General features: G+C 46.4%; 1 protein-coding gene across 1 annotated transcript in view; it reads right to left on the bottom strand.

Annotated features, from left to right (window-relative positions):
- Positions 1–15000, bottom strand: part of itga7 (integrin, alpha 7) — a 33681-nt gene that overhangs the window by 5917 nt on the left and 12764 nt on the right. The window contains 19 exon segments of the mRNA XM_083667450.1: positions 3–105; positions 505–582; positions 832–911; positions 1139–1213; positions 1920–2103; positions 2338–2453; positions 2876–3025; positions 3308–3477; positions 3885–3946; positions 4099–4194; positions 4481–4608; positions 4707–4795; positions 5162–5355; positions 6456–6663; positions 9427–9531; positions 10279–10410; positions 11572–11827; positions 12111–12190; positions 12500–12627. Of these exon segments, the coding sequence (XP_083523576.1) occupies positions 3–105; positions 505–582; positions 832–911; positions 1139–1213; positions 1920–2103; positions 2338–2453; positions 2876–3025; positions 3308–3477; positions 3885–3946; positions 4099–4194; positions 4481–4608; positions 4707–4795; positions 5162–5355; positions 6456–6663; positions 9427–9531; positions 10279–10410; positions 11572–11827; positions 12111–12190; positions 12500–12627 (2434 nt within the window).

Below are 15000 nucleotides of genomic sequence, written 5' to 3' on the forward strand. Positions count from 1 at the left end.
ACTGTAAACTCATAATACACGGCGCTCCCGATGTCATCCAGAGTCTTCATGGCGCTCTCCCCCTTCACGGCCCCGCTGAAGAACAGCTGGTGTGGCCACGCTACCCTGGGGTAACACAACAACAACACCCTAAGTCACTGGACAGCTGTGAGCTAGCCAGCATAAATTAGCATAGCCTAGCATGGCACCATGTTTACTAGGGATAAACATATACAACTGATCATCAGGGTTGGGGTCAATACCATTTTAATTCAGTTCATTCAATTGAATTAAAGGTTCCTCATTAATAATTCCTCATTCTAATTTGGAATTAGAATTGGAATTTCAGTTTACTTCCTGAAATGGAATTGACTGCAGCCCTGCTGATAATGGCTCGATACAGATCTAGGATCATCTTATTCTCCCCAAACCCTAACCTTAACCATTGGAGGGAGAAATGAATAACTGACCAGCATCGAAGGGCTACTTTAACCTAGCTACTTCTACTAAAAGGCTGCTACTTACCCACTGACTGCCAGGGGGAGCTCTATCACCACTTTGGCGTAGGCAGAGACTAGGGCCAGGTCACGTTGTTCACTGATGCTGAGGACGACACACATATAGACACAGAGAGGTCCAATTACACCATACAAGAACATGATATCAAATCAAATCAAAACGTTATTTAAATAGCAGTATAAACGTCTTATAGGCACTTTCAACTGAGATTCTCCACTGAACAAGGTCTTTAACCCAGGACTAGACTTTATCTAGGTCTAGGAAACTTGCCCTTCTGTATGAGAAAATAAACCTGATTTGAAAACAATTTAGGAAGTTGCCAATTGGACTTACGTAGTCAACAAGAGGTTCACAGACATCTCAGTGGTTTCAGTGCTGATTGCAGAGGTGCTCAAGATGATGTAGAACTTTAGCTGTTTTAAAACAGACAACAACACGAACAGTTGAATTGTGAACAGGGAAATGGCAGAATAATTCTGCCATAAGGGAGGTAAAACAAATGGTAAACCCAAGCATTCTTAGGCTAGATCAAGCCATTTCTGTCCATCAAGGGTGACAGAAGAAGATACCAAATGACTTTAGGTAAACAAGAGAATGTGAGACTATGAGTCTGAATGGGATGTGTCATGTCATGTATTACCGTAGAGTCCCGTTTCAGAGGGTTTCCCAGCTCGCACTCTGCCTGACTGCCATTCTGATTGGCTTGGCACACCACCTACACAAAACACACACACACACACACACACACAGACAAATTGTCTTAGATATCCAGCGATAGTTCCACCATTCAACACTCATGACACAAATCCAGTCCTGGCACCCCCACCTAACATGAGACAAACACACACTCATGGCAGTCAGGTTATACTACATTTTAGAATGGGAGACATAATAAAGTGGGAAATTTATGAAAATCCATTCGGAAAAATAAATGTCTAACTAAGTACTTTATAAATCAATAGATGTCAGGTATTATGGAAAAAGCAATATATTTGGGGCAGGGGAGGCTGGTAGAGTTAGAAATCTGAGGACACATGTTTAATACCATTCCTCATTCCATTTACATGCTTTACAATGAGCCCATCCTCCGATATTCTACCTCTACCAGCCTCCCCTGATTTGGGGGGATAGTAACAACTACAGTACAGAATCCAAATTGAACCCCTTCTTGAGACATACTGTGCACACACATACACACACACACACACACGCACACACGCACATACACAGGTCATTCACAGATGTGCAATAACCTTCTGTAAGCTTGTATTGTAACTATAGGCACCAATAACTTTTTTTTCACATTTTTCAATTTCAATCACTGAGTTCCAACCAATTAAACAAACAGGCATTGGCTTTAATCAGTGGATTGGCATAGATCAACATAGGGTTAGGGTATAAAGTATCCTGCACCACCGCACCTGTTGTCCCCTGAAGCCGGAGTAGGACAGCGTGTCAGGTATGGTGACCAGTAGCTGGGCGGCGTGGGCGTCGTCACCATCCTCCTCCGGGTGCAGGGGGTCAGAGGGGACATTAGTGATGATGATTTCCAACACCACAGACTTCTGGTCAGACATAGAGAACACGGCCACCTCGTCCTCATCTCTGGGGGAGAGGAGGATAGGGAGGGTGTGTGTGTGTGGGGGGGGGGGGGGGGGGGGGGGGACACAGAGAGGGGGGAAGGGGAGATAGGGGGGATGGGGAGGGTAGGGGGGATAGAGAGAGGTTAGACATGGAGGAAAGACTGTAGAGGATTTACTGTGGAGATATCATACACAGACACACACACACACATACACACACACACACACACACACACACACACAGAGCGCTACTAACTTTGGTAGAGGGGTGAAGATGTCAGAGATTGGAGATCTGGTACCAAACTGGTAGCTCAACTTCAGGTTGCTCTGACAGATCGTATCTTCACCACAACCCTCCCTCCGGAAGTTCACCTGCCAGAGACATGTACAGTATGCTCAACATCAAAAAACAAAAACAATACACAAATATAGATTATCTAGTATACTTACTGGCCACACTTTATCTGAATAGTGGCTTAGTGAGCATGTTCAGACCATCTATCAACTGATTCAAGAACTAATATATTTGCAATGACGGCCTGGCAGACACCGCATCTGCCCTGAGCCTGGTCCTTTAACCCTAGGTTTAGACATTGTGCTAATGATGAGCAGAACAGCTGTGCAGCATGTAATGTGAAGAAATTACGTTTTTTTGAGTTTGCCGCAGCTGTAGAGTGGTGTTTGGAGTGAGAGAGAGAGAGAGAGGGGAGAGTGGACAGAGAGAGAGAGAGAGAGAAAGGGGGGGAGAGAGAGAGAGAGAGTGTAGAGTGGTGTTTGAACTAGGCCTTACTCACCTCAGTGTGCAGTGTATTGGACGCAGCAAGACTCAAGATAGGAGGCAGTGTGGGTAAGTGCTTGGGGTGTTTGTGAGGGTGGGGTCGGGGGTGCTTGATAGTGTGGGTGATCGCCAGAGAGATGGGACGCAGTTTGTCCGGAATATTGTCCTACAGGGGTCAAACAGGAGTTAATCATGGAACATGGATGTTGGTTTTCCCTAGAAATGGATCATAGAAATACTCACAAAAGCCATAGAAATACTCACAAAAGACATTGAAAAGCAACACACATACAGGAAACCTACACAATAACCCGAAAACAACAACACAGACATTTTTTTTTTCATAGCCATAAAAAAGCTATTTGCAAGCAAGTTGCAAGCAAGTTGGCAAATGGATTTGCTCTCCGCTGCTAAACCTAACCCTAACCCTAACCCTAACCCTAACCACATGTAGTTGGAAGGTGGCGCTCTGGCAGGCTAGGTGGTGCTGGCCCAACAGCTTCACTTCCTCAGTGTGGACATACTCCGCATCTGACGCCCTACGATTCAGAAAGCTGACACGGTGCGGGAGACCCAGCTTCCTGCGCTCGGTGTCAGCTTCAAAGAGTAGTTCCAACGCTGGAGAGAGAGAGAGAGAGAGAGAGAGAAAGAGAGAGAGAGAGAGAGAGAGAGAGAGAGAGAGAGAGAGAGAGAGAGAGAGAGTCAACACACACTTGAGAAAATGTCAGCACATACATAGGGAAGACTTAGAGCACTCCAGGGATGCAGCAATACATTAACATCATCTGAGAGAATACAGTATGACACAGCTGTGTTGATCATAATAAGGTTTAATTGGCTGTGATTATATCACAGTGAAGACTGCAGCATCACTGAGGGTGTAATGAACTCTCTCTTATGGTAGAGGAGAACAAAGATGGTTGAGAACAGAGAGCTGTAACTCACTGATGTACTAAGAGTATAATGAACTCTCTTTTATGGGAGAAGAGAACTAAGATGGTTTACAACGGAGAGGTGTAACTCACTGATGTTGGGTGAGTAGGTCTTTAGGGAGGCAGTGAATTTGAAGCAGACCTTGAACTCCACACTGGTGAAACAAGACACTGTCACAAGTCCACTTTCTGAACAAAGTATCTTCTCAATAAAATGGTTGTATATTCACTTACTTATATACTTAAAACATTCAGCTTAAAATGTGCGATTTTGACTGGAACATCAAATGCCATAATTGTAACCTACCACACTCCATCTCTGCCCTTGCAGTTGTAATTCTCCTGGTCAATGTACTGAGGCTCTATTAAGAAGTCTCTGTGCACATGGACCACAGGATGAGACCTGAGGGAAAGATAGGACCAACAAGTGGAACAATGAGTGAATGATAACACTCATATTTCATCCTCTTAACAGACAAAATCACATCATACTTGTTGTTGATCATGCACTCATGAGGTCATTGGAGAAATCAATAGGTTTAACAATAAAGTATTTGTAGAATTTTTTAGGCATGTACAACACACATCAGACAAAGTGAAGTTACTACTGTAACGATCACCTTAAAATGAAGCATCCTCGGACACGGCTGTTTCTTCCCAATAAAGTATTTCAGAAGTGAATGGCTCACCTGAAGAGCACCACGTGGTCACTGAGCGAGCCTACAGCCAGGTCAGGGTAGAGGTTACCGTCGATGTCCAGACCCCCCGAGATGGAGTAGCCGAACATCTTCACACTGTGGGACTGTCCATCCAGGATCTAGAGCGGGGGGGGGGGGGGGGGGGGTTAGCTCAGCATGCTAACACAGTCTTGTGGTACACAGGAGTGGGTGAGATGTTATCTGAGTCTCTTCTCACCTGTGCAGGCTTGGTCTCGATGCCACTCTTGGAGCCACGGTAGATGAAGACTTTACCATCTCCATCGAATGGTGCTCCTACAGCAATGTCTAAGCAGATACACACATTTACACAGAAGAAATAGAAAATAAACTAACAAACAAAAAAATAGTCAACTCCTATGACTAGATTTCATTGCCTTGCCATACATGTACAGTATAGACCAATAGTAAAACATACAGAATGAAGCCAAGCAAAGTATTATTAATTGATGTTGAATCTATTTATTCAATGTGTTTATCCAGGTAACTTGCATTGAGATCTTTTTAAAATCTTTTTTTGTAATGGAGCCCCCCTGAAAAAAACATGTTGTTTCCCAAAGTCTTCTGCTGCTCACCCGCACATCCATCTAGTCACAGGAGTAACAGGTTGAAACACAGACAGTATGGAGCCAAGCAAGCTCAGCGCTCCCTCACCCCCATATCCGTCCAGATCTATGTCCCCCAAACTGCTGACGGTCAGCCCAAACATGGAGTCGTAGGTTCCGTTGAGGCGTATGGGCCGACACTCATTCCAGTGACTGGCTGGGTTCAGGAACACATACACAGCGCCTCCTATCTCTGCCTTACGGTCAAAGTAGTTAGGGGCTCCCACAATCACGTCTGTCCAGCTATGAGAGAGAGAGAATAGTCAAGGTTGAAAAAGCAGTGAATGTACTGTATATATATATGAATCAACTGAGAAGATATTGTCAAATACATATTTATTCATGCAATTCTATTCATTTCACTGACTCATCAATGATGAGTTACAGTACATCATAGCACTTTGGGCCTTTGTACCGTAGCCTACAGGAACAGAGATGATCTCAGTGCTACAAAGGTTTCAGGAAACGTCTACTCAATAGCTTTCATCATTGTGACTCATGATTCTGTCTCAGCTATCTACCCCCATCCAAGAGAACGCTTCAGCTAGCATTTAGTTTAAAATAAATGTGTATATATATATATATATATATATATATATATATATATATATATATATATATATATACACACACACACTCACCGGCTACTTTATTAGGTACACCTGTTCAACTGCTCGGTAACACAAATATCTAATCAGCCAATCACATGGCAGCAACTCAATGCATTTAGGCATGTAGACATGGTCAAGACGACCTGCTGAAGTTCAAACCGAGCATCAGAATGGGGAAGAAAGGTGATTTAAGTGACTTTGAACGTGGTGTGCTGATCTACTGGGATTTTCACGCACAACCATCTCTAGGGTTTACAGAGGATGGTCAAAAAAAGAGAAAATATCCAGTGAGCGGCAGTTCTCTGGGCGAAAATGCCTTGTTGATGCCAGAGGTCAGAGGAGAATGGCCAGACTGGTTCGAGATGATAGAAAGGCAACAGTAACTCAAATAACCACTTGTTACAACCAAGGTATGCAGAAGGCCATCTCTGAACGCACAACACGTCGAACCTTGAAGCAGATGGGCTACAAAAGGGGGTCCAACCCAGTACTAGCAAGGTGTACCTAATAAAGTGGCCAGTGAGTGTATATATTTAATACACTGTGGATGCATTTCAGTGTCAAGCGTTCATTCAGCACACAGAGGTGCTATATGCCCCCCCACACGTCACTGTTGAGGACTGCTGTGGCCACAGGGTTAGGGTTCTGTCTAGGGTTCTGTCTATCTGCTCTGACTCCCATCCAGAGGAAGTATCCAGGTGGGGCGGGGCAGGGGTGGGGGGAGGGTCTCACCTATCGTTGTTGAGGTCGGCCGTGGCCACAGAGTAGCCGAAGGACGACGCCAGCTCCTCCCCCCAGAGGATGTGCTGAGGCACCAGCCGGTACACGTTGTCCTTCCGCAGTAGCACCACAGCTCCCGTGTGATTGGCTCGCGGCGCCCCTGCCACGAAGGTCAGCTCCGACCGTTTCATTATCCCCTCAGCGGAGTCCACGGAAAAGCCTGGAGATCGGAGAACCGCACGGGAGGGGGGATGGGGGACGGGGGGGGGGGATGGGGGATGGGGGGGACCAGGGGAATGTCAGTTAGGATTGACCATGGGGTCTAAGCCTCGGCCCTGATCTCGCTTAGTGTTCCCTAGAATCCTCCTTCTAATGAAATGTGTGGCTAAGTGACTATTGATTAAATGCCAAACACATGATGGGTGTAATGTCCCGTGTGTGTAAGTGGAGGGACGTGCTGTCTGCGGGGAAAGAAGAGTGGTATGTGGTCCGAGGAGAGAGAGAGAGAAGCTATGTGTGTGGTAGAGAGAGAGAAGCACTGGATTCTGCGCCAGTATCTCCTACTTAATGCAGCATAAAAACAAAGCAGTCCTTCATTAATCTCTTTTAAAGAGATTCTCTTCCGCGGTGTGTGTGTGTGTGTGTGTGTGTGTGTGTGTGTGTGTGTGTGTGTGTGTGTGTGTGTGTGTGTGTGTGTGTGTGTGTGTGTGAGGTAATGTGAGGGAATGTGAGGGTGTGCCTGGTTGTACACACATCAGGTAGTGGAGGCCCGAGGAGGAGACAGTGCATGTGGTGTGACATGAGTGTGTTGAAATCTGACTTGGTATCAAGCTGTGAGAAATATCCCATTCAACCAATCTGTGTGGTTTTGACAGTGACTGAATAACACATGAACAGTAATAACAGCATGCAAACATTCGAAACGGGTCTATTCCAACATGCAGGGGTATTTGTGGTAGCAGGCAGGGTGGGGGTTGGAGGGGGGGTGGGGGGGGGTCGGGGGGTTGGCAGGGAGACTGTGTTAGTCCTGGGTCAACATGCAGAAGCTTCTTCTCACGGACAGACAGACAGACGGACGGACAGACAGACAGGCAGACAGAGACAAACAGTGGGCAGCTCCAGGGTGGCAGGTGTGGAATGCAACACTGTAGATCACAACCTCCGTTAAACTGAGGGATGGAACAAGCTGCTACTTTTTACACAAAGGTCTGATCCTTCTCTGCTCTTTAAAGCTATACAGGGACGGAGGCTTTATCCTGGAGAGGTTTTACATGGAATGGGGGCCTAAAGGGTTAGGCTAACAACTGTGGGGCCCTCTGAAATCTACATACTGTAGAATGTACTGTGAAGCTGCTTTCACCGTCATCGGAGGACTTATATGGAGTCAAATTGGCTGTCCAAAGGCTAAAAAGCTTGGGAATCAAAACGGAAAAAGGAAATTGATCTTGATCTTGATGAAACCAGAATGAAGCCTTTTGATTGGCTCTTACAGTAATCCATGTATTTGTTATATTTTTCTTTTTTAATAACAGCATCATGAGGGATAGCGATGGAAATCAAGAAAACTGCCATTCCATTGCCTGGATTGGATCTATCTTGGCATGTACTCTGGAAAACAGTTCTGGCCCTGACAGATGAGTCCAGCGGGCTTCCTAACCGACAATAATCTGATTTAATGGATGTCATTTGCGTAGGAGTACTGTGTAAAACGTAGCGTTTGCTAGCGTAGGCTCGCTTAGTAGAGGGTCTATGGATCAGCTTTGTGATTAAGAAATGTATACAACCTAACATTAGGAAGATATGTGAATCCACGAGGTGTCAAATATAATAACATTATAATGACTGCACACTGTATTACAATTCCTCTACACATGACATTTAAAGAGCACCAATGAGAGCCCTGTTTAAAATGCCTTTAGTAAGCGTGCGTATGCGTGTGGTGTTGTTTGGTTAGGATCGATGGAGGCATGCGAGTTATAAGTGAAGGTCAGAGGTCGAATGGGCATTAGGGCTGTGGAGGAGAAGCGCTCGGTGAAGAAGAGAGAAGGTTGTGAGGACGTGAATAGAGAGGTTTACAATAGATCCACATGAAGGGAAACAATCGATCTTACAAAACGTTATTGGTTAGAATTCATCCTCGATGAACGGGCATCTATTGAGCTTTCTATCGATAAAAGAGCTACCTATTGTTCAATAATCTAAAATAAGAGAAGCTCTTAACTAGGCAGTCCTTACACTGCGAATGTTGTACCACTTAGTTTTAACCTACTGTATACTATCTCTGGAATAACAAACATGGTCATCTTAGAATACTTCCTTCATTGGGGCATATGTACAGTATATTCTGCTTTATTTCTCTACGATAGAACCATTAGAGAACCACCACCAATATTAGAGAACCACCACAAGGTACCCTGGACAGCTCCACGCAGACCCAACACACACATGCAGACTGACAGCAAGGATGACGGCTAATGGTACCACCACACAGAGACTATAGGGACGAAACGGCTCCAGAGGCCTACTGACTAAAGAGAGTCCATCCTGCTACTACACAAAGAGACAACCATCACCACCGCACTCCACTAAGCACTGTCAGCCATGCTACATACAGTAATGTTGTATACCGTACTATAGGTGGCTGACAATTCAGTTCATTAACTTGACTATTGACTATCCACTGTATACAGGTCCTCTGATGGAAATGTATGGAAATGAATGTTAATGCGATTCACAAATCGATTTTTACAGAGACAAAAAGAGGAAGGTGTCGATTTCCCGTGCCTTCGGTGCAGTGGTCAAGATGGCTGCCTCTTTGAGGGTGTAAGAGTCGTATGTAAACAAATTCTACACACGTTGTTCTAGGACAGGAGCTAGCATTAGCAAACAAACGGGTACGGTCGAGGACGTCGGAGGACAGAGGGTGAGTCTATACCACTACAAAGCAAATGGGGTTTACACAACACCTCACTCAGCTACAAACCTAAGTAGCTATTCTGAGCTACGTCCTCAAACACAGGCCGGTTGGAGGGCTCCAGCGTTTTGTACACCAGTGCATCCTCAACTGGACTAGCCATGAACAAGAGCCCTGGGGCCCCAGAGAGAGAGAGAGAGAGAGAGAGGGAGAGAGTGGTGGAAGGAGGAGTAGAGGAGTGGAGGGGAGTGAAATGGTGAGGGGGTGGGGTAGGGGGGATAGAGTGACAAAGAGAGGGAGGGAGAGAAAGACAGGGAGTGCAGGTGAGAAGGACTGTGATCTGTTTGTGTTTTTCGTTCGGGTACCGCAGCGGTTTCTTTCCTGAACCAGAAACCGCTGGTACCTGACAGAAGGACGACAAGAATGACTCAGACTGTACCCAGAATTCCCCTGCCTGTGTGTGTGGGGGGGGGGACTACAAATCCCAAGACTCAGATTACAGTGACTCTGAATCAGTTATCTAAAGGGGAACACATACCTACTAGCTCCCACTAACTCTAGGCCATGACGATGTGGGATAATGTTCATATCCTGCCACCCTCCGGCCCGAGACCAGATCACTCTGGACACTGACAGCAACGCTTGGCCACATTTGTATGGGAAAGTATGTCAAAAATTTAAGTGGAGCTGGATCCAGCCCTGGTGAGTCACACACTGGGGACCTCCAGGGAAAAGCCCTAAAGGATAGAACACAGAGACAGAACCAGTCTGGGCCGGTCTCAGAGCTGTTGGCTGCATGGGGACTATCTGGCAGGCTGTGGGGGTATTTTGGGTACAGTATGGTGCTGTTGTCGCCCTTCCCTGGCCCTCTCTCTCCTGTGCACAGGGCAGGCAGGCAGCAGTGAGCAGGGCTGGTCGTACCCAGGTAACTATGGTAGGGTACTGGGATCAGCTGTGCATTGAGCTGTTTCCCATCCGCCACCTCATAAGGCCCGTCGTCGTAGAAACCCATATCCAGCAGAGTCTGGTTTAGAAGCTGGACACGCATTTCTCCTGGAAAGGACACAGGTCAACAAGCACAGCCACATAGACATACAGTACATACACACACACTGTCTCTCTCACACACACACACACACACACACACACACACACACACACACACACACACACACACACATACACACACACACACACTCATAGACAAACAACTGACACAGTTCACACAGACATGTTCATATACAGTGTCACACCCTCACAATTAAATCTCTACACACACATACAGTATGGCAGGATCTTCTCACATACTGTACAACAGTACAACATGACCATATCTACACTACATATCACAACATGGTGTTCACAACATACCATCACTGGGGTTACACCGTTCAATTTTCAAATATCATCAGTGAATTTGGACAAAACCTATAGGAACTATAAAATACAGTGAGTTATAATTCCATTCACATTGATCACTTCTGTGAAAGCATGACACTGCCATTCGTCAGCCCTGTGAGGATTTACTGAAGCATATCAATCAAGGCACATTCTTTGATGAACCCGCTGCTATCGATCAGCATGGCTGCACTGCACCAATCAGTAGATTGGCTTTTAAATCAATTACATATTGTTTATCCTGGTATACAAACTCAGTGGCATGAATACCAAATTACCTCTGTATTGTTTTTAAATGGGTTCATCATGGGGATCTGCATTTCCTAACAATACTCTAACATAGCGGTAAGGGAAAGGCCTGTCAGATCTGATGTACACTCTTAGAAAAAGAGTTCCAAAGGGGTTCTTCATTTATCCCTGTAGGGGAACCCTTTGAAGACCCATTTTGGTGCCATGTAGAACCCTTTTGTGTTCCATTTAGAACTCTCGGTGGAAAGGGTTCAACATGGAAGCCAAAACGGTTCTACTGTACATGGCACCAAAAAGGGTTCCCCTACAGGGACAAATAAAGAATCTTTTTTTGGTACTAACTAGCACCCTTTTTTTCTAATTCTCCTTTTTTTGTGAGAATAGTTTTCCCACCTTTTACGAAAATACGTATATTTTAACATTAGCGTTTACTCGAGGCATTTTTTCCAGTGTCCAGTGTTTTACCCACCATTCTTTCTACCGCTGCATGCCTGATGAGAACAATGTTTCAACAACAAGCCATCTGGTTGGTCAACACAGCAGGCCAGTGTCAGCCAGTCCCCTTACCTTTCCAGTTGTAGGTGCCCGGAGCCCCGAAAATGATGAAGTTGTTGTCGGGTGTGAAGCTTGCCGAGAGACCCTGCTGACAGAAGCCAAACTGCTCGTGTCCCTGTGGACGGCCCTCGCAGAACTTCCACTCTCCTCCGTCCAGGTCATCTCGCTCCGTCAGGTCCTCACTCAGGACGTAGCAGCGGCCAATAGGATCGCGCGTCTCCGACGGCTGCTTCACACGCTGGCGCAGCTCGTACAGGTGGGCACAGGTCTGGGGGAGGAAGGAGGGAAGGTCGTTTATTTCACCTTTGACCTTTGTGTGTTATTGATTATTCATTATCTATTAGTTGCTGTATGTATTGATTGTATGTGTTATGATATGTTTTTCATGTGTTCTGGACTTCTGGGCCTTTGTACTTTATAAACATACAATAGTTTTACCCTTAAAATAAATAAAATCAAATCATGCATGTCAAGAGTAAGAGAAAGAGTCAGATCCTACTGTATTTACCATGACGACATGGCATGCTACTGTATATGTGTGGTATACTCACCACCACCTTCCCACCAATCCCCTGGCTCTTGACCGTGACTCCCAGCCATTGGTTGTCCTTGCTCTCCCTCTCAGGCCTCACTGTGGCAGAGAGAGAAGCAGCACTCGATTAGGATTAGTTCTTAAAGTGGAAAGATATGAGTAGCTGTGAAATGGCTGGGTACTTGGTCAACCTGATACATGAAGAAGGAAGGAAGGAAGGAAGGAAGGAAGGAAGGAAGTGCTCAACTGTGAAAAAAGTTGAGTTCTGATTGATGCGTCTTTGGGTGCTGTAGCGCAGGGTTGATTCAATAGGTCAATAATATAGCCAGCATTGTTAAATCTAGAAAAATAAATAAGGATTCAAAGACGACAAGCCTTCATCAGCACAGAGCCTTTGTCATCTCTCACCTTCTCCATCGATGTCCACAGGCGTACAGTCATATTCCTCTGCTGTGATTGGACAGCGGTACAGGGCCCCGGGTCGACTGCCCTTCAGCTGGCCACGCCCCCTTGCTTGGGGCGCCCCCACCAGGATCCTGCAGGCAGAAAATACATGACACTGACTCAATTCAATTCAATTCAATATAACTTTATTAATCTCTGAGGGCATTGTCAGTACAGGTAATAATACGACTGAGGGCATGGCCACTACAGTACACATCACTTGCTCTCCTGGACCAGCGCTATTTCACATTATGTTGTTGGTACATTACCACAACAACAACAACAACAACAACAACCACAACAACCTCAGCTATCCTCATGTGAGTGACCGGGATTCAAACCTAGGTCCCTTGCGCTGAAGACATGCGCAAACTCGCTAAGCGAAAGCCAAGGTGTTAGCTCAGGGAGGCAACGCATGTCCTCAGGTCTCAGTCAAGGTTAATCATCATGCAAGGGTGGTCTCCGAACCACCTCCACTACACTCCGTTAGATCCCTATTCACTGAACTGCACACCAAGCTACAGTGTAACTGGGAGGTGAATTACTGGGCTTGCTGATGCTAATATTGATACTCCTTGTTATAGCTTTCCCTCTACTCTTTTGTAACGGCCTCAGGAAAAGTGTGTTGTATTTTCAGTGGCCTGGTTGATGATATTTTGGGGTTGTGTCTCTGGCCTCTGCCTTATTAGGACTGGCTGGTCCGAGGCAAGGTGCTATTTAAAAACCCACCGTTGGGCTACATTCCACCCAACGCTCTCAGCCATGGCACGGAAGACACAGAAACACAGAAACACGGAGAGACAAAGGGAGAGAGAGAGGGGGGGGGGGGGAGAGAGAGGGAGAGGGAGGGAGAGAGAAAGAGAGAAAAGAGAGAGAGGGAGAGAGAGAGGGAGAGAGAGAGAAACAGAGAGCGGGAGAGAAAAAGAGGAGGAAGGCCCAAGTGTTTCAGTCTTCCACGTCATGCCGTGTCTGGTGTGTGCTCACCTCCATCCCCCCAGGTTACTGCTGTTGTGAAGGCTAGTGTGTGAGATGAACTGTCGACCCATGCAGCACACTTAAATAAGAGCTTTCCAAACCAGTGTACTGGACCCCCCAGGCTATAAATATGGGTAGCCAGCTGATAGCAGCAGAGAGGCCAGACAGACAGAGGTCTAAGGGGGGCATGGAGGCTGGGGGGGGCAGAGCAGAGCCCTGGAAGTCCTCAGCACCACACTCCAGCTGACGGCAGGCAGGTATGGCGGGATATACTGTGTTCAACTTTTATAGCCTCGCCACTCCCACGGTACGAGACAGTGTGATATCTACGACAGTAGATACGACCACACATGCATGATTACACACATAGACATGCACACATACTCACACACACACACACATACAGACACACACACACACACACACACACACACACACACATACAGACACACACACACACACACACACACACACACACTGTCTCTCAAGTTTATTTAGTCATTCAATTCTAAAGTGCTTTGAGCACCTGGAAAAGCTCTATTTAAATCCAATGCATCTTCATTATCACTGTGACTGACTCATTTGCACCTCAGAGAAGTGAAGTCATCTTTAGGGGCAGATAGAGCTGCCGTGCCCGGTGGCTGAGATCTGAACAACCTGGTTGCAGCTGTTGCAAAGCCCCATTGTCTTCGCTTTGCGTTGCGATGACTCAGTGGTTATGGAGAAGGGGCCATGGAAGTGTGTGTGTGTGTGTGTGTGTGTGTGTGTGTGTGTGTCTGTGTGTCTGTGTGTCTGTGTGTGTGTGTGTGTGTGTGTGTGTGTGTGTGTGTGTGTGTGTGTGTGTGTGTGTGTGTGTGTGTGTGTGTGTGTGCGTGTTTGCATGTGTGGGTGTGTGTGTGTGTGTGTTTGTGTGTGCCGGTCAAGACAGCTGTATACCCACATCTCAGTTTTCTTTACCCTGTCTTCTCTAGGACCCCCCCCCCCACACACACACACCATTCCTCCCTGTCTTTACCACCCAGTAAGACAGTACAGCTGTTGCCTCTCTAACTATTTTCTGTCCCTGTGCTCCTGCTTAACATACTTCTCCTCAAGTGCAGTCACTCATGCCACATGCGTGATTCTAGCACCATGAGTAATCTAGTACCTAGTAACGGCCCCTGACGTGTACTATCACTGGTCGTCCAAGCTGACGCACATTAAACAAAGAGGATCTGCGTAAGGAAAACAAGGCATCACTAAAAGCCTGATAAAACGTTCACCCACAGGACCTTGCATTCCTGTGAGCCCTGGTTTATGTTAGGGCAATATCTCACTCTCCCATGGAGGTGGAGACACACAGGCAGGTGTTTGGGTGTGAGGGTGGGGGGTCTAACTAGTGTGGGTTAGTGTTAGTTTGTGCGTGCGTGCGTGCGTGCGTGCGTGCGTGGGTGCGTGCGTGCGTGGGTGCGTGGGTGCGTGGGTGCGTGCGTGCGGTGTGTGTGTGTGTG

The sequence above is a fragment of the Argentina silus genome (genome assembly GCF_951799395.1).
Source record: "Argentina silus genome assembly, chromosome: 4".
Classification (NCBI taxonomy): Eukaryota; Metazoa; Chordata; class Actinopteri; order Argentiniformes; family Argentinidae; genus Argentina; species Argentina silus.